We start from the raw sequence: 27265 nt of genomic DNA on the forward strand, positions 1-27265 counted from the left end.
GGCAACCGCTCTAGAGAAATTGGCCAATAGCACTGCCGATGCCCTACCTGACGTGCAAGTGACGCAAGTGAAAGACCTAACAGCAGAGGTAGTTGCCCTTGGAATGGTAGTCTTCTAAAATATAATGACCCTGGACTTGCTCTGAGCTGTAAAAGGAGGGACATGAGCCGCGGTAGGGCAGGGATGTTGTACTTTTATTCCCGATGCCTCAGAAAACATAACTGACCTTAGTCAACACATAGTGGGAAAGATTAAGGAGATTAGGAAGATAGGGAAGCAGCTTAAAAATTTTGGGACGAAATGGTGGGAAATAGTAGAGGGATGTTTTTTTCTGGCTGGGGAAGCTGGATTACCCATGGGATAATTATAGTGGTATATTATGTGTTTTAGGGTGCTGAGTATGTGGAGCATTACGATTATATTGTGACCATTTAATAAAAGGAGCCTTACTCAGGCCTGCAAATGACCCTATGATACCCCAGATGGTGAGAGAATTGCGCAGTAAGCGAAACTGATGGGCAGAGGAGGTACATCATGGCAAAAAAATACCCTTCCCGGAAGGATATGAACCTCCTATGACGAAAAAGAGCAGTGCTGATCTGAAAGGATCAATAACGAGGGAATTCTGGACGTATTGTGGAAGACTCTTTGGATATGTAGGGGTTACCCTAATCGCTTGTGAATGCTCTTAAAATTTAGCTAATGTCTTTGCAGGTCTTGGAATTCAGCTAAAGTCCTTACAAGGAAGATGTTGTGACCCCGAATTTACGTAAAGCTCTTGTTTGTTGCAATCTAGTTCTAACATCAAAGTCACGTTGTTCGTTGAAATTTAGTCCTAAGTTCGAAGTCAAGCAATGCTCTTGTTAAGTGCTTTTAGTCACGTACTCTGTGTCTATATAATGAAGCGTGTCTGCAAGACAAACAGAACCCCCAAGCACCGCTCTTAGGTAAAGAGGCTCTCCGTGATACGCGTATAAATAAAGTCCTTTAGGCTGAAACGATTCTCTGAGTCGGCCTGATTTGTTCTGTCTGCTGCTCCTGAGATTTATCCGCAACAAAACAACCTGTCGTATATGAAATTTATGTCAACTTGTATATCTACAGCATATTCTACCTGTTAATATTATTGTATTGCTTTGATATTATTTTATGTGCTGTATGTGATATATGTTCGGTGCTTTGCACCTTAGTCCCTGTTTCGTTTCGCTGCATACATTTGTACAGATCAATAAAAATATATCTGAACTTCAGCTTTAAATTGGACTTGAGTGTTGGACAATTTCGGTATTTCACTCTGACGCGATCATTAGACCATAAGACCATCAGCATAATTAGGCCCTTCAGCCCATCGTGTCTGCTTCTCCATTTCATCATGGCTGAACCCGGAATCCACACAACTCTATAAATCTGCCTTCTCACCACATCCTTCGTTGCCCTGGGCTATCAGAAAGCGATCAACTTCTGTCTAAAATATACCCACGGACTTGGCTTCCACCTCAGTCTGTGGCTGAGCTCTCCACAGAGGCACTATTCTCCAGATAAAGAAAATCCTCTTTGCCTCTGTTCCAAAAGGTGATCCATCAATTTTCAGGATGTGCTCTCGTCTGGGTGCCCCCACTATAGGAAACATCTCCTCCACATCCACCCTATCTAGTCAATTCAAAATACGTTAGGTTTCAGTGAGATCCCAGTGTATGCTTCTAAATTTCAGTGAACACAGACCCAAAGCTGCCGAACGCTCTCCATATGCCAGTCCAGTCCTTCCCGGAATCATTCTCGTGAATGCGCTCTCGACTCTCCAATAACAACAGATCCTTTCTGAGATCTGGGGCTCATAGCTGATGACGTCACTCCAAGTGCGACCTGACTACTGACTTATAAAGGCTCAGCATCATCTCCTTGCTTTTATATCCTGTTCCACCTGAAGTAAATGCTGGCATTGCATTTCCCTTCTTTACCACAAACTCAGCCCGCAGCTTCACCTTCTGCAAGTCTTGCACGGGGACTCCTTAGTTCATCTGCATCCTGATGTTTGAATTTTTCCCCATTTTGATAACAGTCGGCACTATTGTTCCTTTTAATAAAATGATGACCATTCTTTTCTCCTCACTGTATTCCATCAGCCCAATGATTGCCCACTCTTGCAATTTGTCTAAGTTCTGCTGTAATCGCATTGCTTCCTGGGCACTACCTACCCCTCCTGCTATCTCTGTATCATCTGTATAGCTTGCAACAAAGCCATCAATTCTATTATCCAAACCACTGACAGAAGATGGTAAAGTAGCGTTCCCAATACTGAACTCTGAGGAACACCACTAATGACTGGCAGCCAATCACTGCTGCCTTCTTCCTGTCAGCCAGTTCACAATGCATGTTAGTATCTTCCCTGCATCTTTCCTGAAAATTGAAGTCTTCGCAATTCTAACAGAATTTGAATCTATTGGAATGATGAAGGACATTGAGAATGGCTGATGCTCAAATTGACGAACGTGCTGATTTACAAAACTGTCTGATATGTTTGTAGAGAATTGCTTAATGTAAATAACCCCGGCACTGAGATGGACTTGACATTTCATTTACCTCAGCCCCGAAGGCAGACAGAATATCATACATCATCGACCTAATTCCGATGTACTCCGACATATGCATGTGTACATTGATGAACTGTGGACATTATCTTACGAACAGTGGCCGTTCTGCATGGTTGTTGGCGTACTCTCGTTTCGTATCACATACCTGCCAGCGCACATACACATTGTGGTTCATTAACACACTGCGCGAATTTATCTAATTTACAAAATGTACTTTTCAGGAGTGGGGATCACTGATAGTGTTCAGTGTGCATCACCACTCAAACTTGTAGTCTGACACGTTCTGAGGCGCCGACGTTGCTCCGCTCAAGCACATTAATCCCCGATCCCAGCACTGAGCCGGTAACTTTGTATATAACATTTTATGAGATCATAACAAAAAAACAACATTCAGTGTCTCCCTACCTCCAACAGTGCGTGATGTAGGAAATCCCTTATCACCCATATACTTTGTAGATGAAAGGTGTAACACAATCTTCCACACGGTTCTTTAAATCCTGAATATCGTAGCGAATACTCGGGTCATACTAATCTCTGCTAACGGAAAGAAAACCTCACTGACATCCTCTTCTATTTCATTGGTAATGTCGATTGCCCAGTGAAGGGGCAACTTTGTAATCTCTCCGACGAAGTCTGAGAAGTTTCATCGGAACAAGCGGCTTCGGTCCCCACACCGAAGTAATATGGAGGCACAGGCGGCTCTAAACGCTTAAATATCAGCATTTTCAGTGCTGCTGGAGGTGATTTATATCTGCTTGTTTGGAGTAACCATATCATATATAACAGTGACTCTCCACCAGCTATAATAGAATATATCATCAGTGTCGTTAGAGTCGCGTCACTACCCCATTGCCGGGACGCTGCATCAATTGTTTGATTTCAATGACGTCACATTCAGGAAGGAATCACAGCCTGTAAGGTTAGACAAAGACTCACGGGTTGACATTAGACTGGACGCATGATGAGAAAGGTTATTGAAGGATTATTCTGTGAAAAGTAAAGGCAAGCACAGCATCAGTAATGTTATAGTCAGTGAGAATCAGCAGAACGCTGTGTAACTAATGCAGTTACGGAACGGAGCGGGACCTCTTCACTGAGTTACTGTGGGACAACGAAAGGACCCTCCTGGAGCGATGCTCTCCGCGGGCGAGGGGAGCGTTGACGTCACTCCCTCGGGGGGGGGGGTGTTCTGTTGTGGAATGTGAATGAAGGAGCTTCATGATCCAGCTGCTCAGTCCATCAGCTGGGGAACAGGTGGCACTGGAGCGGAACATCAACCCTTGTGTGTTCATTGGCTGTAAGTAACGTCATTCATTGCACAACCCGCCTACCCGTGACGGAGAATTCGTGTTCCCTATAAATTAGCAGGGTATCGTGGTCCGAGTCACACGCTGATGTGAACTGCACAACGGGAGATAATTCAAGCAATCGAACATGAGTCGACCGGCGATCCTACAGGTGAAAGACGTTTGTTACCCTGTTCTAGCGGTGTTTGGTTTACCCGGTAAGTCGTATTAATACAGTGTCTAACAGCTATTGGCCTTCGGCAGGACATTGATATTTTTAATGAAGTATGGGCAGAAGATGCGCCGCAATGTGTCCATTGTACAAGCTGCTCAATAGGCGCTGTATCGTTCCCTGTCCACACGGCCGGTGAGGAGACTTTCCTCTGTACACAGGAGGGCGTCTCCTCATGTCCGGGGCAAAGGGAACGGAGGGATGCCATCGCTGAAATAGCAGTAGTGTTTCGCTCAGGAGGTAATGTCTGTCACGAATTTTGATATAATTCCCGTACGAAGGTGGGTAGAACTGTAAACAATACTGCGAATTCGACTTCAATTACGTCTTGTACAACTCCAACTCAATAACTCAGCCCCAGTGCTCAGAGTCCTGATTTGTGATCGCCGATGTGCAAAATGATCTCTGTGCCACCCGGTTTACCCAGTGTTTTACTTTAAATGAATGACGGATCTGTATTTACAGCTCCGTTTGTTTTATGCGGAGCACCTCACAACCTACCATTCACCATGCAATGGTAACCTGGTTTACCCTCCTGCAGGGCAGCACATTACCCAGGCTCCCAGTACATTACACGTGCTGTTTCTCAGCCCGTTTCCAGCTGGTGAAGATCACACTGCGAAGTGCCTTTCCGTCCGGCCTATGCTCACTCTCAGACCACCGGACTAAACAGAAATACATCCGAACATATTTCAGAAATAAGTTGTAAGATTCCCCTCTCTTCCTCCTTTAGTGATGTCTTTACCTGCTGTTGTTTTTTTTTTCTGTTGCAGCTAATTTGTTAACGATTATCATTCTGTCCCGGGGAAAATGCGGTCTTTCCAAATGCATCTCTGCCTACATGACGATGATGGCTGTGTCAGATCTATTGGTCATTCTCATCAATGTCCTTGTCTATGAGATTTTAATATTCTGTCTGTCAAATTCTTTTCTGCATTATACGGAAGTCCTTAAAGCCACGATCTACGTGCTGGCGGTCACTCTGGAACTATCACGGTGGTACACGGTGGCCTTCACCTGTGATCGATATGTTGCCATATGTTGTCAGAAGTTTAAAACAAAATACTGCAGAGTGAAGACAGCCAGGATCCTGGCAGCAGTAGTACTGGCGGGGCTTTGCATGGAGAATATACCCCTCTTGTTTGCATTTCAGCCTCAATGGATAATTGGAAATATTTCGTGGGGTGTCCGCCCGAAATTGGACATCTTCAACTCTTCAACTTTTGCCGCGTTCAGCAGATTGAAATCCTTTCAAAACCTGCTGTGTGCATCTGGTTTAATACTTTTATGTAACGGGATGACGGCCAGGCATATCTTAGTGGCCAGCAAATCCCGGAGGAGCTTCCGAACCCATAAGAGTAAGATTGAACGTGACCCGGAGATGGAGAACAGGAAAAAGAGCATCATATTACTCTTCTGTGTATCGGGCAGCTTCATGCTATTTTGGCTTCCGTCGGCAGTGACCAGTTCTATTGCCAGTCTAACCATGTATTTTGATCGCGACTATAACTCTGCCCAATATATCTCTGCTCAAACTGGGGTTCTGCTCACGAACATGAGTTCCTGTACAAACACGTGCATTTATGCAGCGACCTAAACTAACTTCAGGGCAGAGTTGAAAAAGTTGATACTGTCTCCTTGGACGCTTATCCGGGAATTGATCAGGACAAATGTAAGATCTTCTTTCTCCCCCGAGTAGAACTCAGTTCCAGCTTGCACACGTCTTACAACAGGCAACATTTTGTAAAAGATCCGCGCTTTTAGATTGATAGTAAGATAAATATTCTCATTTAATACATCCTGATGCTGGTAACTGAAAGTGTCTCATTCGTATCCGATAAGAATTAGCTCATGGTAGAAATAAAATGTATGAATGTGTGGAATGGGCCGAATGGAACACTGTATTGGATTAGGACAAGCGTCATTTCAATTTTAAAGAGACCAGACAATTTGCATCCAGCATTGGATCTCTGTAAAGCAGCAGAGAGCGACGGTCAATAACATCCTTATTCCATATTTCCCGACCTGCCAAACTGTATAATGTGAAGCAGCGAAAAAGAGGCGCAAAAAGTTTTCGAATACTGCACAGCCGCGTCCAAAATCCTCAGCAGGAATTGAGGATAGAAAATATTCTTCCTCGATAATTATTAGAAGAATACAAATTTGGAAACAAGTTACATCGCCTTTCAAAAGATCCTGTGTTAGTTCAGCTTACGTTGTGTCGTTCCATTCATTTCGTGATCGGCAGTGCCACTCAGCTGTACCGGAACCTCCTCAGTTGACCAGCCACCCCTCGGCAATAGAAGGTGATCTTCTATTCCCGATCCTGTAGACATTATATTCGATGTTACCCCGCGATATGCCTGGTTACGGAAATCAGCCCTTACAGAAGTCAAATATCAATGCCAAATTTGGGAACAGCTTCTTTCCAACTGTGATAAGACTGTTGAACAGATCCTGACCTGGATCTGGGCCGTACCTTCCAAATATCTGGACTTGACTTGCACTACCTTACTTTCCCTTTTCTGTTTTCTAATTATGATTTATAATTTATTTTTAAATTATATTTATTTCGATTTGTACTTCAGGGAGCGCGAAACAAATATCACTGTGATGATTGAACGCACTAGTATCAATTGTCTGGAGACAATAAAGTAATAAAGTCAATAAAGTACTTACTGTGAAAAATAATAAATAAGCACACGATGTATTACTTTTCAAATTGATTTTATTAAATCATGTACAGATGACTCACATTCACTTTCTAATTAAATCTGAATATGGTTCATATTTTAGGGAGGCAATACTCTCACAAACGCTCCACAGCACGCCCAGCAAACCCATCCCCAAAATGTCGGGATTGCGTGAAAACTGATTTATTCAGGTTATTAACAAGGAGCACGAGAAGCTGATTCTCACCTGGTCTGAAGCCGACTGAGCCAAAGCAATCTCGCATTCCGCTTCCACAAGCTTCAACGTCACTCAAACCTGTCGAACTGTCTGCCTGATTTATTCACAGCTCATTGCCATGGAGGAGTTAACGTGCCGAAGCGGGTGCCTTCCTGACTGACTCCCATTTGCCTGTGTTTAGACATCGATCCTTCCCAAGCTTTCATAACATGATCTTGTCAAAATGCCAAAGACACATTCCAATTATATCTGCCTCAAATATGTTTACTGTCATCTCGGTCCGTGCCCACCACAATGAAAATTATGTTACTCAGGAGCCCCTTCAAAACTTCCCTTCTCGCATACAAATATAGCCACTAGTTCTAGAATCCACTCGGTTGGAGAAATGCTTACTATCCGCGCCATGTCGTTTATATAAATATTTATATATTCACCCTTCACTCTCTACCCCTGAACAAAAACAGTTCCAGACTATCCATACTTCCCGCTTACCTCAAACTCCAAGTTCCAATTACATCATTGTGAATCCTTTCCGCGTCCTTCAACAACACGTGAGCACTTCCCACTAAACTTCACTCCTCGGCACATGATAACGGATCGCATTCTTTGGTTCCATACGTCGCAGGGGCAGGTGTAAACGTACGAACTATTTTTCAGTATCTGTTCGGTTGATGTTATTGATAAAATGAGCTTGTTGCTGCGGATCTGAGTATTGAGAGAGAGCCGCAGAATGTCCTTCCGGGTAACGCTACATCTTCAGATTAACTACATCCCTGCTCTTCCTGATATCTACACTTAAAAGGGGATTATCAGCATGTGGGGTCCGGCCAGCTCATCGTCCAGAGACATCACTTATGATCCCAATAACAGTCCCTGATGTTTGTATTAATAATGTTAATAAATGGCTTCACGGCACTGACGCTCTGTCTCTCGAATCTCTCTTTCCTACGGGCTCACACAGTCCTAAACGTCCATTGATATTATGGAGTTGTTCCGGGACAGTAGGCAAGGTAAGGGAAATTGCATCCTTCCCGAGGATTGGACTATTTTAAATTAATCTGTGTTAATTAGTTTTGGTAGTGCCCGTGTTCTTCGTTGTTTTAATGTCATCATCATGGCTTGGCTTCGCGAACGCAGATTTAGGAAGGGGGCTGCCCCCGTCTTCTGCAGGCTCGCTGGTGGCTGACGAGGACAACACGGGACAGGCAGGCCCGGCCACAGCGGCTGCAATAAGGGAAATTCTGTTCCGGGTTTGGTGCTCTTGTGTCACGGTTCCTCCTCCTTCTCCTTTCATCCTCAAGGCCGGCCCTGCGTGCGTTCCCGGTGGAGGAGACAGACTGGTGAATGGCGTGTCGCCAGGCCTCGCCATCGGAGGCTAGAGTAGACCACTGGCGATGGTCAATGTGACAGGCACCAAGGGATTTCTTCAGAGAGTCCTTGTACCTCTTCTTCAGTGCCCCCTGTCACGGTGGCCAGTGGAGAGTTCGCCATACAGCACAGTCTTGGGCAGGCGATGATCCTCCATCCGGGAGACGTGCCCTGCCCAGCGCAGCCGCGTTTTCATCAGCCGGGCCTCGATGCTGGTGACCTCCGCCTGTTCGAGGACTTCGTTGTTGGTGACGGAGTCACTCCAGTGGATGTCGAGGATGGTGCGGAGGCAGCGCTGGTGGAAACGCTCAAGGAGTCGTGGGAGGTGACGGTAGGTGACCCAGGACTCGGAGCCGTACAGAGGGTGGTCAGTACAACGGCTCTGTACACGCTGATCTTTGTGCCTTTCTTCAGATGCTTGTTGTTCCAGGCTCTTTCTCACAGCCTGCCGAATGCGCTGTTGGCCTTTGCCAGTCTGTTGTCAATCTCTTTGTCGATCTCGGCATCTGACGAGACGGTGCACCCCAGGTAGCTGAACTGGTGGACTGTCTTCAGCTCTGCCTCGCCGATGGTGATGCGGGGAGGGTAGTAATCTTCCTGAGGTGCGGGCGGATGGAGAACTTCTGTCTTCTTCAAGCTGGCTTCCAGTCCGAAGGGCTCGGCAGCCTCTGCGAAGCCGGATGTTATACGCTGCAGGGCTGTCTCTGTGTGGGCAACAAGGGCAGCATCGTCGGCGAAGAGGAGCTCTCGGATGAGTTGCTCCAATGTTTTGGTGTGGGACTGCGGTCGCCTCAGGTTGAACAGGCTGCCATCGGGGCGGTACCGGATGTAGACACCGTCCTCGACATCACGGTCTTCCGTGACCCTTTCGAGCATCCTGCTGGAGAAGATGGTGAAGACCTTACCAAGGCGTTCGACACTGTGAGCAGGGAAGGTCTATGACAAATCATGGAACGACTGGGATGCCCCCCAAAGTTCCCCAGCATGGTCATCCAGCCACACGAAATTAGCGTGGCCAGGTCAGACACAACAACGACCTCTCAGAGCCCTTCCCAATAGGCAACGGTGTAAAGCAAGGATGCGTTCTCCCCCCGACTCTTCACCTTTATCACAAATTCTGCGTTATATATACAAAACAGCGACTATCACAATTACTTCACTACAAATAAACAATACACATTAAACCAAAATGTTTCCATCTCTATCAATGATGGTATTTACTCCCCGCGGAGCCCAACGGTATCGAAACTCCTCTCAGGTCGCCGTGGTCTGCGCGTGTTCCTTTTCAATGTTTACCCGGCACGAACATACCCCCTTAAACATTGCCAGGCAGTCTGCCCGGGCAGATCCTCCTGCCACCCGTTTCCAAGACCCTCGGATGGCTGTTTTCGCCAGTCCCAGGAGCAAGTTAACAAGGATATCCGCATCCCTCCATTTCCCCCTGCTTACTGGATGACCATATATAGATAGGGTGGGGCTAAAATGCAGCCAGAAGGCGAGAAGCAGCCCTCGCAAAAACGCAAATAGGGGCTGCAGCCTCGCACACTCCATGTACATGTGGTACACGGTCTCCTCCAGCCCGCAGAAGTGACATGCGGCTTGGAGATCCGTCTACAAATTAAAGAATTTATTACAAGGCACCGCTCTATGCAGCAGCCTCCACCCCAGATCCGCAAGGTGCAGAGGAAGAACACCCTCGTAGAGGGACTTCCAGTGGGGACCCTCCTCACCTCCAGGTGGAAATACCGACCGCCATGGCATGTCGGGACGGTGGACAAGGGCAAGAATGTGTAGAGTGTGGAGCAGCAGTCCATACAAATACCTCCTATTTGCATCCCTGAGTGGGATTGTGGGTGTCCAGGAAAGACGGCTCAAGTTGTGTGGACTCGGATCTCGATTAAGATTGCGGGACATGGGCCCGACTAGCAGCTCAGACTGAGCCGGTCCACACACCTGAGCCACACCGACATATGTCGAGGTAGGGCAAGGGTCGGCCAGGATTCCGCCCTCTGCCAGAGGAGGAGATACACGGCCTGAGGCAACCATGTTCCAGACTCACAGTAGGTCTTGATAGAAGCCGGGCAGACTCCGCAAAGCAGCACGACTGACGCCCGCCGGTGGTAGACGTATGTCTTCGTGCAGACAGCAGCCGCTACGGTGGAAGAAAGTCGCCAATACGTGACAACTGGGAGGGTGCTCGGCGTAGAGGAATCTCTGCAGAGTCCAGAGGCGGAGAGCCGCCAGTCGCGTTCGAACGCACACCAGCGACTGTCCGCCCTCTCCCACTGGGGTACTCAAGACCGCTGCGGAGACCCAGTGTTTCCTGTTGCCCCAGAGGAAGTCCACTAACTTCCTCTGCATTCTCGCGACAAACGGGACAGGAGGGGCCAAGGTGACCATCCGTTACCACAAAATGGAGGCCAGCAGCTGGTTTATGACCACCACCCTGCCTCGATAGGAAAGCACCCTGAGAAGGCCTGACCAGCGCCCCAACCGGGCCATGACTTTCGTCTCCATGTCCTGTCAGTTCGCCAGCCGGGTCTCCCCAGAAGGACGCAGGTAGACTCCCAGATAGAGGAAACGTCTAGTGCTCCACGCAAAAGCTCTCATCTCCTCCGGCAGGGAGTCCACCTGCCACTGGCCCACTAAGAGTCCGGATCATTTCGTCCAGTTGATCCTAGCGGAGGATGCTGCCGAGAAAACTTCTTGACACTCGCGCATCCTCCGCAGGTCATTGGGATCTGTCATCATGAGGACTACATCATCGGCGTAGGCCGAGAGGACGACCTCCATGTCCAGTTCACGCAGAACCAGACCGGTCAGCCTTCGCCGATGAAGGCTCAGGAATGGCTTGACACAGATCGCGTACAATTGACCGGACATGACACATCCCTGACGTACACCTCTCCTGAAGGGAATGGGCCCTGCCAGTGATCCATTGATCTTAACAAGGCACTCCGCGGCAGAGGATAGGAGCCGAACTCGGGCCACAAAGTGTGGTCCTAGCCCAAAAGCCTGCAGAGTGCCCACCACGAACTGTGGTCTACCCGGTCAAACGCCTTCTCCAGGTCAAGAGAGAGAAACGCTGCCCGGGACCCAGTCTCCTGCTGCAGGTGGATCAGGTCCCGTACTAGGTGGACATTGTCCTGGATGGAGCGGCCCGGGACCGTGTAGGATTGGTCAAGATGGATTACCTGTCCTTGTACTGTACCAGGACGGTTGGTCATTGCCCGGGGAACATCTTGTAGTACGCGCACAAGAGGGACACCGGGCGCAGTTTATTAGCAGGCGGAGTTCTCCCTTCTTGGGCAGTAGGACCACAACAGCTCTCCGCCATGAGAAGGGCATTTCCCCGGTGGCTCGGCTCTCCCCTAGAACAAGGCTGTAATCAACCCCCAGTGTAATCCACACTCAGACCATCTAAGCCAGGGCAGTTAAACCTCCGGAGTTGCTGAAGGGCAGTAGACAGCTCCTCCCGCGTTAGGGGAGCGTCCAGACGCGCTGCGTCTTCTGGGCTGACCTTTGCTTAATCTTCCCAGACCTCACTGCACGCCCCCGCATTTGACGGATCTGGTGAGAATAAGGACCGATAGAAATTGCGGACTTCTTTGATAATTTCGTCGGGATCTGTGATGGAGGAGCCATCAGCAGCCAGTAGCTCCACCAGCTGCTTTTGAACTCCCCGCCACTTCTCCAACGAGCAGAAGAAGAGAGAGCCGCGGTTCCAATCTTGCAGCATTTGGATCCGCGACCTCACATATGCACCTCGGTACTGCTGAAGCTGCAGATTCCTCAGTGTGTCCTTCTTCTCCTGGTATTCCTGCCAGCTGTTGGTCTCCAGCAGTCGGACCAAGACGGGACTCTAGATCAAGCAACGCCCTCTCAGGCCGCTCAATCTCAGAGCCCGGCCTCTTTCTCGACCCCCTAGTGTACTCCCGACAGAAAACCCGGATGTGGGCTTTGCCCACATGCCACCACAGCCGTAGGGAGCAGAACTCTCTCCGTCCCTCACTCCAGGTGGCCCAGAACGCTCGGAAAGAATCCCGGAATCGGCTGTCCTCCAGCAGCCGGTTGTTAAAGTGCAAATACCCGGATCCCACCCGAGGGTGCAGAGGAGTAAATTCCATCCACACAAGGTGATGATCCGAGCACTACACCGGCCGCATGGAGGACGCCGACACGCGGGAGACATAAGCCCGAGAGATATACAGGCGGTCTATCCGGGAACCCCCCCTCTCTAGATCTTCTGGAGAGGGCGCTAGAGTCGGGTTGAAGATTCCGCCAGCTGTCCACCAAGTCAAAGGAGTCGACTAGCTCCTTTAACTTTTTCGCCGATGCTGGGTCGCGTTGGAGGCCCGAGCGGTCTTCCACCTCGAGGGTACAGTTGAAGTCTCCCCCGAGGATGACGCAGTCCCCAGGATCGATGGAACTCAGCAAGGTGGACAGCTGACAGAATAGGCGCGTCTGCAGCACCCCGCGCCTCAGAGCATACACGATGACAAAATGCAGCGGTACTCCATCCGGGCGCGCAGCCAGGTGGAGCAGACGGCCGGGCACAACATATTGGACTCCTACGATTTCCGGCCGAAAGGTTGGGGCCAACAGGATCGCAACCCCGCTAGAGCTGGAGCTAAGGTGACTCATGTAGACCCCGCCCTGCCACTCCAGGAGCCAAGTGGACTCGTCCCACGGGGTGGTATGGGTTTCCCGCAGGAAAATTACCGCGTATCTCCCATCGTGCTACAATTTATATTAAGACTAGCTATGGTAAGCTTCATGTCGGGAGCACACTAGGCCTCAGCACCAGTACCCTTCCCACTGAGAGCGGTGGCGCCCTCAACCTCACCATCCTGAAGAAAACCAAGAACATTCTTTGCTTTCCGGGCCCGACTGCTACCATCGCTATCGTGTGACCTAACATCTCCCGAAGGAGCGAGGCTGCTTTCCACCATGATGTCCCTCACCAGGTCATCCAGGAAGGATTTCAGCTGCCGTCTGTCATGCCCCGACACAACATTCCTCTTCCCCTTCCCCTTCCCTCCGAGGATGACTCGCAGGGACTTCACCAGCCTCGGCATGCTAGGCCAGTGAAGAGAGGCTAGTTTAAGCCGATGCTTTGCACCCACAGAGGAGTGAATGAACTCTCTGATCTCCTCCACAGGTACCAATGGGGATTTTTTCAGGAGGGGTGAGGATGTTCGTTGTCTCGATATCAAACGAGTCTCCCTCCAACCACTCACTGCAGATAGATCCCCATCTTCCTCCTCGTGTGTTCTAATATGCGGCTGCACTTGTAACCCACATTGCGCAGCGTGTAACTCCCTCATACCTTCCCGCTCCACCGTCGCATCAGTCTTATCCACAGTTACGCCGATGGAGGGAAAATCCCAGGGACTCCCTGCAGGCCTTTAGTTGATGGGGTCGGCAAGGAAGTTATATCACCCTCCCCAGGAGACAGGTATGAAGGAGACCCCAGCAGCTCTGGTCCAAGGGATTCACCGGCAGCCTGATGCTGACAGTGAGAGAGCTTGGTCTCCTCTCCACTAGTCCTAATTAATACATTTGCCTCCAGGGAGGCGCTTATTGCTAAGTCCTGGGTGGAGGGCTCCAGGTCTGTTTTAGTTGTGCAAACAGGCCCAGCACTAGCTTCCTGCACAACCACACCACCTACCACAGGACTGGTAGCTACATCTGGGGATTCAGGGTTAGACACAACTTCCACCTGGATTCCCACCCCTTTCTGGGACTCCCCCGCATCTACATTCCCTGCCCTCTTGGCGGAACATTCCCTTCTCCTCTTCAAGCCGGAGGAGCACACAGGTGCAGGATTTACTGATGGAGCGGTACTCTTCGCTTCCATCCCTCCACGAGCCTCCCGCTCCACTTCTGGGCAAATGGGCGTGTGCTCTGCTTTCTCGGGGGCCGACTTCTTCATGAGTTTGGATTTCTTCCTCACTTTCCTTCCCCGCACAGGCTCCACCCCGTCCCTCGCCTCAACATCCTTGCACGTAACCTCAAGATCTCCCGCCTGAACCATAGGGGCATGAGCAGGGACTGAAACAGACATAGGAATAGGGTCGGGGGTAGAGACAGGGTCAGGGGCAGGAGCAGGGGCCGGCACAGGTATAGGAGCAGGAATGGGATCAGGGGCAGAGGTAGCTGGGGCACTAGTTCCCGAAGTGGACTCCCTGGGTTTTCGGGTGCTAGGACAGTCCCTCCGAAAGTGCCCCACCTCCCCGCACGCGTGGCACCGTGGGCGCTCAGAGCTCCAATACACCTGATAATCTACCCCCTCGTGCCGGACAGTAAACCGGCCCTCAACTTCGTCCCCCTTTTCCACCTGCATGAATACCTGTCGCCGGAAAGAGATTACGGGACGGAGGGTGCGTCTCTTAAAATCGTGCCTGATGGCAATTATTTCTGACCTTACTTGCCCCAAGCGTGATCGTGCGGGAAGTAGGACTTCGTTGAGGATGAAAGGCTTTAAGCTACCTCCACACCGACCCATACACACTCCTGGTGTCAGTCTCAGAGTGAATCTCCCTCCACACCGACCCATACACACTCCTGGTGTCAGTCTCAGAGTGAATCTGCCTCCACACCGACCCATACACACTCCTGGTGTCAGTCTCAGAGTGAATCTCCCTCCACACCGACCCATACACACTCCTGGTGTCAGTCTCAGAGTGAATCTCCCTCCACACCGTCCCATACACACTCCTGGTGTCAGTCTCAGAGTGAATCTCCCTCCACACCGTCCCATACACACTCCTGGTGTCAGTCTCAGAGTGAATCTCCCTCCGCACCGTCCCATCACACACTCCCTGGGTCAGACACAGAGAGAAGCTCCCTCAACACCGTCACATCACAAACACCAGGGGCCAGACGCAGAGTGAATCTCCCTCCACACAGTCCCGTCACGCACTCCCGGGGTCAGACGCAGAGTGAAGCTCCCTCCACACTCTCCCATCACACACTCCCCGTGTCAGACACAGAGCGAATCTACTTCAGTACCGTCCCAACACACACTCCTGGAGTCAAATGCAGAGCGAATATCCCTCCACACCGTCACATCACACATTCCATTAGGTCTGTCACAGAGTGAACCTCCCTCCAAACCATCCCATACAGACTCCTGGGGACCGACACAGAGTGAATCTCCCTCCACAATATCCCATCACACACTCCCTGCGTCAGACACAGAGTGAAGCTCCCTCCACACTATCTCATAAACATTCCCGGGGGCAGACACAGAGTGAATCTCCCTCCTGGACTACATCCCCTGGACTGATCTTAGGCAAATCTTTCCAGAACTCTATTTGACGGATGTGGTGTGAGTAAGGACCCATAAAATCAATAACTTCTTTATTTATTTCATCAGCGTTCGTGGGGATATACCATAAACAGGCAGTGACTCCACAAAGTGCTTTTGGAAGTAGGTACAGAGAAGATGTCAGGGGTAATTTTTTTACTCAAAATGGTGAGTGCGTGAAATGGGCTGCTGGCAACAGTGGAGGCGGATACGATAGAGTCTTTTAAGAGACTCTTGTACACGTACATGGAGATCAGAAAATTGGAGGGGAATGGGTAACCCTAGGTAATTTCTTAGGTAAGGACATGTTCGGCTCAGCTCAGATGTAAATTAAACATTGTGAGCGCTGCTGACGTGCAGGAATAAATAAGCTGCTCCCGATTCACTCACAGTCACACACAATTAACTGATCGGCGACAACAAGTGGCAGGCTGAAGAAACTGTCCCGTTTCTCACCCATTGATTATAAAATCTCAGTGCCGTACCTGAGATCGCTGCACATCGAGAGTCAATGCCGAGGTGTCTGTTAATTTAACATCATTACATCGGCCAGACTGCCGAATGCATCGTCCTCAGCCCAATCCTTAAAAAAAAGCATCCTCTCCTGGGATAATCCCATCGGGGAACTCGGGCCCACCCACGGGGTCTTCCTGTCTGTGTAATTCCCGAGGTCGCACTTGTCGGAGCTCTTTACCCGGACTTAAACCGGAAGCAGAATCGCGGGACGTGAAGCGGTATTGCGTCACTGTGGAGCCATCTCTGACGTCACAGAGGGCTTGGCTGGAGCCAGCGTCCGTTGGGACGGTTGGAAATTAAAGGGGAGGGCGCCTATTAATGGGAGGGCGGAAATTCGGTCAAAATATCCCTATCCCGCGTGCTGTGATGTTGACACATGCAGATGTTCACAGATCCACTCTCAGTCCGGGTCGAAGTTCCTTCAGGGACTCCACTTCCTTCTTCCATGTCTCACTGAACTGATTCCCACTCAAGCTGAAACAGATGGAGGATTAAAGTTTCAATAAATGGATTACACAATAGTGTCATTACAGGGGACTGAGGTTATGTTACAAGAACACCCACAAAAAAAAATCAACAGAAAACCCGCGGATCCGCTGATATTAACATGAACACAAACACTCACACGATCCGCTCCAGACTCGGGAGGGTCAGTATGATGCGGCGGAGAGCCGGGACAGATCGGTCTGTGAGCGAGTTTGATGCCAAGCTCAGCTCCGTCAGTGATGGGTTTGTACTGAGAGCGGAGGCGAGATCCTCTGCACCAGAATCCGTGAGACCGACACTGTGCATCCTGCAGATGAGAGAGAGTGAGGGTGAAGGACACAGAGAGACAGGAGACAGTTTAAATCCCCAGTGTTTATCAGTAACACAATTACTAATCACATTAATGTTTAGTGTCAGACACCCTGTGACTGTAAACACAATCTCCCACAGTCTGGTACTTACCACAGTTCCTGTATTTTACACTTCGCGTCCCTCAGAGCCGCAGACACCAGTTTCACTCCTGAATCTGCCAGTTCATTACCGCTCAGGTTCAGCTCCGTCAGTGATGTGTTTCTACTGAGAGCGGAGGCGAGATCTTCGGCACCAGAATCTGTGAGACCGACATAGTCCAGCCTGGAGATAAGAGAGAGTGAGGGTGAAGGATACAGAGAGATAGGAGATGATACAAATCCCCAGTGTTTATTATTAAAACAATTACTGATCACATTAATGTTCAGTGTCAGACACCCAGTGACTGTAAACACAATCTCCCACAGTCTGGTACTTACCCCAGTTTCTGTATTTTACACTCCGGGTTCCTCAAAGCAGCAGACACCAGTTTCACTCCTGAATCTTCCAGTTTATTATCCCCAAGTCTAAACACAAACAGACAAATTGATGAACAAAGTGATTCAAACCGTGGGTCTGAGGGAATTTCTCTCACTCGGGTATTTCAGGAAACATTAAACCCTTCAGTAAATCACTGATCGGAGTTCCCATCACTGTCAATGACTCTCACTAACCAGCTCCGGGGTATTCACCGAACCTCAGTGATTTAGTCCGTCGGTGTTACACTGTAAAGTCCCCAAATTCTGTCTCTCTCCACGATGGTTAGAAAAGTGTTCGTGCCTTGAGAGGGTCGACGGGGCCAGAGCAGAAAGGGAGAAAGTTCCACAGTAAGGAAGAGATGTGTTTTGGAAAATATCCATGGGAAATTGCGGAAAAGTTCCTCAAAGGAGGGAGGGGGATGGGGAAGAGTGATCCCACAGGAGGAAGGAGGATAAGGTGAAGAGATCCAATCAGGAGGAAGGTAGATTTGGTAGAGAGATCCATTATGAGGGAAACACGAATCGACAAGACAATGAGGCAGAAATAGATCGCGCGGACGGGTGGGTCTAACTTGAGGAACACAATCCGGAGAAAAGAGATGCGCCCATGAGGTCTGGGTATCTGGTAGTGAGCACAGTCACACAGGGGGACTGATGGTGATAGTCACACATGGGGAAGGGCAGGGGAGGACATTTCACAATGGTATTTCTTTCCTTCTCACTGGGGCAGTCTGCTGACATTTCTCTTGTCCCTCACCGGGAAGGGGGGTGTGAATCTCTGACCCACCTGCTGCAGTCAGTGTCGGTTTGGGTGTCAGTAACAGTGAGAAGGAACATTGTCAATGGATGTGTCACAGGCAGCGAGAAACACGGCCATTCCTGTGATTTACTACCATTAACCAAAGGCTGTTGTTCACTGATCTGATGAATGTCTCCAACATTCCTTTACAAGCAATCACAGGAATATCGACCAATCACAATTCTTCACAGTCTGAGTTCCTAGAGTTTTACACAAATTCCTTTACACTGAAACAAAACAACAGAACAGTGTGAGAGTTAAAAACAAATTACCTCAAATCCTGGCACCTGTGCAGCCCGGGGCCCAGACGTCGGATTCCTTCACACTGAATTCGGCAGTACTCCAATTTGAGCTGTTTTACTGTTTCACAGAGTCCGATGGCATGAGACAGGACCGCGCAGTCAATCGGGGTCAGTGTCATTCCGCGGAATGCAAGTGTTTCCACAGAACCCAATGCGTCCTGAGCCAGTCCACGATTCTGAGACTCAAACAGGTAGTGCAATGTGTTCAGGAGGGTCCTTTTACCAGCTTCATTCTCTGTTACCACTCTGGCGTTTAACCTCCTCCTTCACCCAGTCAATCACCCGGCAGGTTGTTTCATGAGAAAATGGACCCAGAAACTCCTCCAGGCCCCAAACTGTCATTGGGGAAGAGAGACCAGCAACAAAACGGAGAAATACCTCAAATCGGCCATCTGTCGTGTTGTGGGCTTCAGTGAGGAATTTCAGGATATCCCCGGGATGTGGATTCAGGAATTGTGCGACTGCAGCTACAAACTCTTGGATGGTGAGGTGTGGGAATGTGTACACCACGCTCCGGGCAGAATCCTCTCTCTCCAAAAGCTCCATCAGGAAGCCGGACAGGAACTGGGAAGGCTGCAGATTGTAGTTGATCAAATCTCCATCTGTAAACACAATCTTCCTATCGAACACTCCTCTGAAGGCCATCTGACCAACCCTGAGTAACACATCACGGGGGTTCTCAATCTCACGGCCGTGGTTTTTCAGGATGTTGTAAATATAGTAGGAGTACAGTTGGGTGATGGTCTTGGGAACTCGCTGCGGGTCCCTGACTCTTTGTGTGAAGAAGGGGCCCAGAGTCAGAGCGAGGATCCAGCAGTAGGAGGGGTTGTAGCTCATGGTGTACAGGATGTCGTTCTCCTCCACGTGTTTGAAAACTGCTGCCGCCACCGTCTCATCTTCAAAATGTCTGATGAAATATTCTTTCCGTTCCTTACCAACAAATCCCAGGATTTCAGCAAATACACTGATCCGAGCCTTTTCCAATAAATCTAACGCAGTGGGGCGGGTGGTCACCAGCACTGAACACCCTGGGAGCAGCTTGCCCTGGATTAAACTGTACACAATGTCAGACACTTCACACCACCACTCGGGATCTGGACACTGGTGCTTGGGTTCTGTGTCTCTCCGGCTGTCTGCAAAATCGATTCTGTGCTTGAATTCATCCAAACCATCGAATATAAACAGCAATCCCTCAGGGTTCTTCCAGACCTCTCTCAGGAAATTCCCAAAGTAAGGATATTGATACAGAATCAGTTCCCTGAGGTTTATTCTACAGTTAATGGAGTTTAAATCTCGGAATTTGAAACTGAAGACAAACTGGAATTGTTGGTATATTTTCCCCGAGGCCCAGTCATAAACAATCTTTTGTACCATTGTTGTTTTCCCGATCCCCGGGACTCCGGCCACTGCTGCCGAACGTCCCGAAGTTGATCGCGCAAAGAATCTTTTCATTTTTTCCCAAAAACTATTTGAGTAACTGCTCTGAAACAGATGATCAATGCGGATTTTTTCCAGCTCTCCCCGGAGATGTTTCTGTCTCCACTCCTCCTGGTCTCTGCCTCTTGCCAGCAGCTCATGTTCCACCAGTCTCCGATCTCGAACAGTAGAAATGACCGTGAGTTCAGCGTATCGATCAACCAGCTGGAAAACCTTCACCTTCTCCCTCATCAGGATTGTGTTCACTCTCAGTTTTTCAGTCTCTGCCCGCAGAGTCTCCATGTGTTTCTGTCGAACATCTGAGGACGGAAAGAAATAGGTTGTCACTGACTGATCTGATGAACAACAAACACTCACGTATTCCAGCCCACAATGAAGAAACTTGTTGAAGACATTGTTTGGGCGAAATTAGGAGATCAGAAACAGAGTGTCTGAAATTGAACCTTGGCCCGGAAACATTTCTGATCTGATTCAGATCCGCTGTTAAAGGCTCCACTCTCCCCTCTGTTGGCAGTTTGCAGATTCCCCGGTGTTCCAGCGAGCACCAAGTGCACACGTGATTCTGGAGAGGAGAGTGTTGTGTGGAGCGGGTGGTTTCACTGCTTTCACTGCTCAGCTTTGGTTGAATTCTGCAACAGTGCAGACGGTAACACGGGGGGGGGGGTCAATGGGCAATTTACGTCATTTTACTTCTCTCATAACTGACCTGATCTTCTTGATAGTCCTTTCAGTTTAAGCTGTCAGTAGTGAGCCACAGAGTTTCCTTTTCCAGGCTGAGCCAGTCATGGTATTATACAGCTTAGACTACTCTACTGTCTCTTATTCTCTGAGGGACTGGGACATGAATGCAGGCAATAAGCACACAGCACTCACTACAGTCTCCTCTGCTCCGAGGAGCTGGTAGATGAACTCAGAAATACACCACCACCACACGTCTGCAGTCTCCTCTGCTGCAGGAAACTTGTATATGAATTCAGGCAGTCCTCTGATGTTGCCCGCAAGAGCAGGAAACTGAAGAGGATCGCAGTAGTAATAGTGGACTCTATAGTCTGGAGGACAGATAGGTGTGGACAGAAAAAAATAAACATTGGTGGTTCTTTTCCTGCCCGGTCCGAAATGTTTCTGGACACGTCCGCAATATGTTGAAATGGAAGGTTACGCAGCCAGAAGTCGTGGCACATATTGAAATGATGACATAGGAAGTAAAAAGGGACGGGGTCTGGAAAACAGAACATAGGGAGATAGAAAGGAAGCTGAGAAGCTGGAACTCAAACATAGTAATCACAGTTCCACACGACAGTCAACATAGGAATAGAATTGCAGCGCGTGTCAGGGATTCTGGTTTTTGGATAACTGGGACAACCTCTAGGATAGGCGTGCCCTGTACAAAATGGACGGGTTGCACGAATCGGAGTGGTAACAATATTCCTGCGGGAAGATTTACTGGAGCTGCTGGGAGTGTTTTAATATGGCAGGGGGAAGGGAACCAGGATGATAGATCTGAAGATGAGCTAACAGGCATACAAGTAGATGATAGGTGTAACATGAATGTAAGGAAGGAGAAGCTCATGATTGGGTTGAAATGCAAACAAAACGAAGTATTTAATTGCACCACAGAGGCAAAGTTCATAAGGCACAGATGTAGAACTGAAGGTGTTGTATTTAAATGCGGAACAAGGTGGCCGAACTCTTGGTGCAATTATATATTGGTCAGTGTGATGTTGTGGGCGTCAATGAGTCGTGGCTGAATGAAGGCCATTGATGGCACCACAATATTAAAGGACATGCTTTATATCGAAAGGACAGGCAGGACGACTTAGGCGGCAGTGTGGCTCTGTTGGTTCGTGATGGAGTTTCATCTTTAGAAAGACGTGATATGGAGTCAGAGAAAGTTTAATCTTTGTGAGTGGAGATATGAAATTACAACGGTGAGAAATACATAATCAGAATCATATATAGTCCACACAATAGTAGCCAAGAGGAGGGGTTGAGATTGAAAAGAGAGCTGGAAAAGGCATGTAATAGGAATGACACAATTGCAATGGGCGACTTCAATATACCAAGGGAAATAGGAAAATCAAGCATGTTGACTCGCAAGAGAGGGAATTTATTGAATGCCTATGAGATAGCTTTGTAGAGCAGCTTGTGCTTGAGACTACTCGGGGAAAGGCTATCTTAGATTTGTTGTTGTGTAATAACCCAGATATTAACAGAGAGCTTAATGCAAAGGAACCTTAGGAGGCAGTGAACAAAAATGATGGAATTGAAACCGCAATTTGAGAGGGATAAGCATAACTTACATGTATCAGTATTGCAATGCAATAAAGCGAATTGCAGAGACATGAGAGAGGAGCTTTACCAGGTGGATTATAGAGGATGCTAAAGGGAATAACGGCAGAATATAGATTACCGAAGGTCCTGGGAATAGTTCATAAGGCGCAGCATAGATGTAGCCCACAGAGGAAGAAGTTTTCAAGCGGCAGAGCATAAAAGTCAAGGAAATGGCATACATGGTAGCAAAAGTGAGTGGAAAGTTGGATGAAACTAAACTAAACTAAACGTTTCAAAATCCAACATAAGGCAACGAATAAAAAGGGATAAAAATAAAAAGCTTTAAAAAGGGATAAGATGAAATATAAGGGCAATCAAGCCAATAATATAAAGCAGAATAATAAGCACTTTTTCAGTAATATAAAGAGTAAAAGGAAGTTGAGAGTTGATACTGGACCACTGGAACATGATGTTGTTGAGATAGTACAGTAATTGTGAATAAAGAAACTGCAGATAAAGGGTGTTTGCATATGTTTTCACTTTGAAAGGCGCAAGCAGTGGGCAGTGGTGCTTCAGTGACAGTCAGTAGGAGTGAGACCCATTGCTATTAAAAAAGAAAAAGTGCTTGGCATACGAAAAGGTCTTAAGATGGATAAGTCAACGGGGCAAGATGGACTATATCCCAGAGACCTGAGAGAGGTTGCCGGAGAGATAACAGATGCATTGGTCTGACATGGTCCCGGAGGGACCGGAGTGGCGTGCAAATATCACTTCACTCTTTAAGAAGGGCGGGAGGCAAAAGAGGGAAATTATAGGCCTGTTAGCCAAACCTGATGGTTGTGGAGTCTCTTACTAACGTGGAGGTTTCGAGGTACCTGGAGACAAATGACAAAATAAGTCAAAGTCCGGCTGGTTTTGTGGACTGACTCCATAAGACTGTCAAAGCTGCTGCATATGTTGACACTGTGTTTAAGATAGCATACAGTGCATTGACCTTCATGAGTCGTGGGATTGAGTTTAGAAGCCGAAAGGAAATGTTGCAGATATGTAGGACCCTGGTCAGACTTAATTTGGAATACTCAGTTCTGGTTGCCTTACTACAGGAACGATGTTGAAACCATAGAAAGCGTGCAGAGGAGATCTACAAGGATGCTGCCTGGATTGGGGAGCATGGCTTGTGAGAATAGATTATGAGAACTCGGTTTTTTCTTCTTGGAGTAACAGAGGATGAGAGGTGACATGATAGTGTATAAGGTGATGACAGGCATTAATCATGTGGATAGTCAGAGGATTTTTGGCAGGGCTGAAATGGTTAGCATGAGAGGGCACTGTTTTAAAGTTCTTGGAAGTAGGTACAGAGGAGTTCTAAGGACTAAATTTATTACACAGAGAGTAGTGAGTGCCTGGAATGGGCTGCCGGCGACGGTGCTGGAGGTGAATAAGATAGGGTCTTTTAAGAGAATCCTGGACAGGTACATGGAGTTCAGAAAAATAGTGGGCTATGGGTAACCCTGGGTACTTTCTCAGGTAGGGACATGTTCAACACAGATATGTGGGCCGAAAGGATGTATTATGCTGTAGGTTTTCTATGTTTCCTATGTTTCAATATGGACACAGGCAATATACCCCCACCACATTTCTACTGTCTCCTCTGCTGCGAGGAGATAGTACATGAACTCAGGCAATTCCCTGATGTTGATTCATACTGTAATTTGAGAGTAAATAAAAGTCGCATCTATCAGTATTGCAGAACGAATTACAGGGGCATGAGAGAGGAGCTTGCCCAGATGGATTATAATACCGGGGATTACGGCACAGTTGAGAGGGCTGGAAGCTTTGAGAATGGTTCACAAGGCGCAGGATAGATATGGTCCACATCGGAAGAAGTTCTCAAATGGCAGGGGTAGGCAACCATGACTGACAAAGGAAGTTACGGACTGCATAACATAAAACGGAAGGGCATATAAGGTAGCAACAATGAGTGGGAAGTTGGATGAAAGGAAACCTTTTAAAAAACAACAAAAGTCAACGGATAAAGCTATAAGAATAGAAAAGATTAATTATGAATCCAGACAAGCCAATAATATACAGCACATTAACTAACGTGTTTTTCAGTTATGTAGAGTAAAAGGAAGTAAAATTGGCGAGGGATCATTGAAAAATGATGTTGAAGTAGTAACGTGAGACAAGGAAATGGCAGATGAACCTAATGGGTACTCTGCATATGTCTTCACTGTGGAACACGCTAGCAGTGTGCAGTGGTTCGTGAGTGACAGGCAGGAGGTGTGAGTGTCATTGCTATTGCAAAAGAAAAAGTGTTTGGCATACTGAACAGTCTTAAGCTGGATAAGTCACCTGGGCCAGATGGACTATATCCCAGAGTTCTGAAAGAGGTTACTGAAGAGTTAACGGATGCATCGGTCAAGAATTTTTCAAGAAACGCTTGATTCTGCCATGGTCTCAGAGGAGTGGAGGATTGCAAATGTGACTCCACTCTATAATAAGGGAGGAATGACAAAGAAAGGGAATTCTAGGCCAGATAGCAAAATCACATTGGTTGGGAATTCTTGAAGTGTATTATTAAGTTTGAGGATTCCTGGTTCTTGGAGACTAATGACAAAATAAGTCAAAGTCACCATGCTCTCTGTTACGCGAAATTTTGCCTGACAAATCTGTTAAAGATCCTCGAGGTAGTATCAAGCAGGGTGGACAAAGGATAGGCAGTTGATGCCAGTCAAGTGGATTTTCAGAAGGTATTTGATATGGGGCCACATATGATACTTATGTACAAGTTAGAATCTTATGGTGTTCCCGGAAAGATACTGGCAAGGCGAACGGAATTGCTGACACACAGGAGGCAGCGAATGGGAATAAAATGGACCATTTCTGCTTGGCTGTCGGTGACTAGTGGTTTTCCTCAGGGTCAGTATTGGGACCAATGCTTTTCACATTGATTGTCAGTAATTTAAAAAATGGCTTTGCGGATGATATGAAGATAGGTGTAGGTTTCGGTATTGTTGAGGAAGCAAGGCGATTGCAGCAAGACACAGACAAATTGGAAGAGTAGGGAGAAATGTCAAAGGTGGAATACAGTACTGGAAAATGTATGGAAATACCTTGTGGTAAAAGGAACAATAGAGCGGAACATTACCTAAACCGGAAGAAGGTCTAAACATCAGAGGTACAGAGGTACTTAGGAGTCCTCGTGCAAGACTACCAGAAGGTTAATTTACTGGTCGAATCTGTGGTAAAGAAGGCAAATGCAATGTTGGCACTTATTTCAAGGGGAATCGAATGTAAAATCAAAAACAAGTAATGCTGAGTCTTTTCAGACACTCGTCAGACCGCACTTGAAGAGTTGTCAACAGTTTTGGGTCCTATATTTCATAAAGGAAGTGTTATCACTGGAGAGTGTCCAGAACATGTTCACGAAGATGATTGCAGGAATGAAAGGGTTACATTATGAGGAACATTTTGGCAACTTTGGGCAAAAGTGGAATACAATAGAACACGCGGGGATGTCCTTGAACCCTACCGCAAGATGAAAGGACAAGAACAGGTGGATGAGGAGAGGATATTTTCAATGGTGAAAGTACACAGAACTAAGGGGCACAGCCTGAAAAGTGAGGGAGAGACACTTTAGAACAGAGGTAAGGAGGGATTTTTTTTTTAGCGAGTAGTGGTTCCTTAAAATGCTATGCTACAGACTGTAGTGGAGGCCAAGGCGGAAGGTCGTCGTTTTCTGATCAGTCAGGGCATCAAAGGATATGTTAGAAGGCAAGTGCATGAGGTTGAGTGGGATGCAGGATGAGCCATGATGGAATGGCGGAACAGACTCAGTGGGCTGAATGACCTAATGTTCCCGAATGTCTTCTGTTCTTATGGAGGAATCACAACAAATATCGGCTCCACTTTGGACCAGACGTGTGAGATTTCCTTTGCTGGAGTTGGATTTTCCAGTTGGAGAGGTCTGGCTCTAGTTTTGTCAAATCTCCTGATATTCAGTGAGGGGAATGTCAGTTTATAAAACCTATAGAGGCGTCTGGGACCCAAAATGTACCGTGTGTGGTGACAAATGCATTTTGGTTTCCTGTCTTCAGCCACGGCAACAAAAACCTGCCTCCCAGTTTCTGCCAGTGTAGAAACTTGCCTCTAAACACAGGTATTCAGACTGTCGTAACGAAATGAATATTTTGAGATTTCTGTTCCATCGCTTACCTTTCAGATGCGCGGGCAATTCATATAAACCCCGCTCGGTGTCCATGTAGGCGAACTGGCCGTCACCTGTTCAAACAGATTAACCTGCATTAAGTCTGTTCTGTGTAATACTGTAAATTCATCAGCATTTACATCTGTAACACACAATGTATTGTTCACCGTACCACGTTTCCGTATTTCATCCAATATTCTGCTCAGCTTCGGTAAATGGTGATGTAGTTTTACAAAGGATTCCCACATCACCCTCCGGGCCCCGGAGCCCTTCTCCATCACCAGATCCAGGAGGAGTTTGGAAGCGCCCGCTCGGTTTCCCTTCTCCGCGAGCTCAGTCACGCTCTGTAATGCACAATGGAGAATATATTGAGGAGCGGAGGGATGGGTACAAATCTACCCTGAACATGGACTAACTCAGCACATTTTGAACGTCACAGATCGCTAAGAACCATTGAAGTGTTCATAGCAGGAGAAAAAAATAAAAATAAAATTTCTTCTGACGAATGTTGTCGGCCTGAAACATTGACAGTTCGTTTGCAAGGATCCTGCCCGACCTGCTGAGTTCCTCCCGCGTGCTGTGCGTGTTGAAATAATTTAAAAGAAGCGAGTGTGGTCAGTCCGGTCATTCTGTGCCACAGATTGCGGGGTAATTATCCACTTGGCAACGTTTAAGCGGAGAGGACATAGATAGAATGGGGAGTTGAGACTTATTGTCA

The 27265-nt window shown here is 47.9% G+C and overlaps 3 protein-coding genes and 1 long non-coding RNA gene across 4 annotated transcripts in view; 1 reads left to right on the top strand and 3 right to left on the bottom strand.

Moving 5' to 3' along the window:
- The window catches only part of LOC140721496 (uncharacterized), a 1502390-nt gene that overhangs the window by 1244068 nt on the left and 231057 nt on the right, over positions 1–27265 (bottom strand). The gene's annotated exons all lie outside the window — the stretch shown is intronic.
- Positions 1–27265, top strand: part of LOC140721492 (uncharacterized) — a 692273-nt gene that overhangs the window by 532529 nt on the left and 132479 nt on the right. The window lies entirely within an intron of this gene.
- On the bottom strand, positions 15818–18875 carry LOC140721571 (ribonuclease inhibitor-like). The gene is made up of 5 exons (XM_073036402.1): positions 18600–18875; positions 17490–17576; positions 17164–17334; positions 16841–17008; positions 15818–16689 (listed from the first exon to the last, which is right to left on the bottom strand). Exons 1-5 carry the CDS (start codon positions 18746–18748, stop codon positions 16602–16604), a joined length of 663 nt encoding a protein of 220 aa, XP_072892503.1. The 5' UTR covers positions 18749–18875; the 3' UTR covers positions 15818–16601.
- The window catches only part of LOC140721516 (NACHT, LRR and PYD domains-containing protein 3-like), a 28326-nt gene continuing 19918 nt past the window's right edge, over positions 18858–27265 (bottom strand). The window contains exons 4-7 of the mRNA XM_073036331.1: positions 26720–26891; positions 26556–26621; positions 19494–20365; positions 18858–18893 (exon numbers count right to left, since the gene is read on the bottom strand). Of these exons, the coding sequence (XP_072892432.1) occupies positions 18858–18893; positions 19494–20365; positions 26556–26621; positions 26720–26891 (1146 nt within the window). The remainder of the gene's footprint in view (positions 18894–19493; positions 20366–26555; positions 26622–26719; positions 26892–27265) is intronic.

This window comes from Hemitrygon akajei, unplaced genomic scaffold (assembly GCF_048418815.1).
Source record: "Hemitrygon akajei unplaced genomic scaffold, sHemAka1.3 Scf000057, whole genome shotgun sequence".
Classification (NCBI taxonomy): Eukaryota; Metazoa; Chordata; class Chondrichthyes; order Myliobatiformes; family Dasyatidae; genus Hemitrygon; species Hemitrygon akajei.

Bases quoted from the DNA above. Each gene is read 5' to 3' on its own strand.
- LOC140721571 (XM_073036402.1), bottom strand. From the start codon at position 18,748: ATGACACTGACCCCGATTGACTGCGCGGTCCTGTCTCATGCCATCGGA. The intron at 17,577-18,599 runs GTAATTTGTTTT...GTTTGTGTTTAG, and splicing joins CACAGGTGCCAGGATTTGAG to ACTTGGGGATAATAAACTGG. The intron at 16,690-16,840 runs GTGAGTGTTTGT...CATCTGTTTCAG, and splicing joins CCGAGTCTGGAGCGGATCGT to CTTGAGTGGGAATCAGTTCA.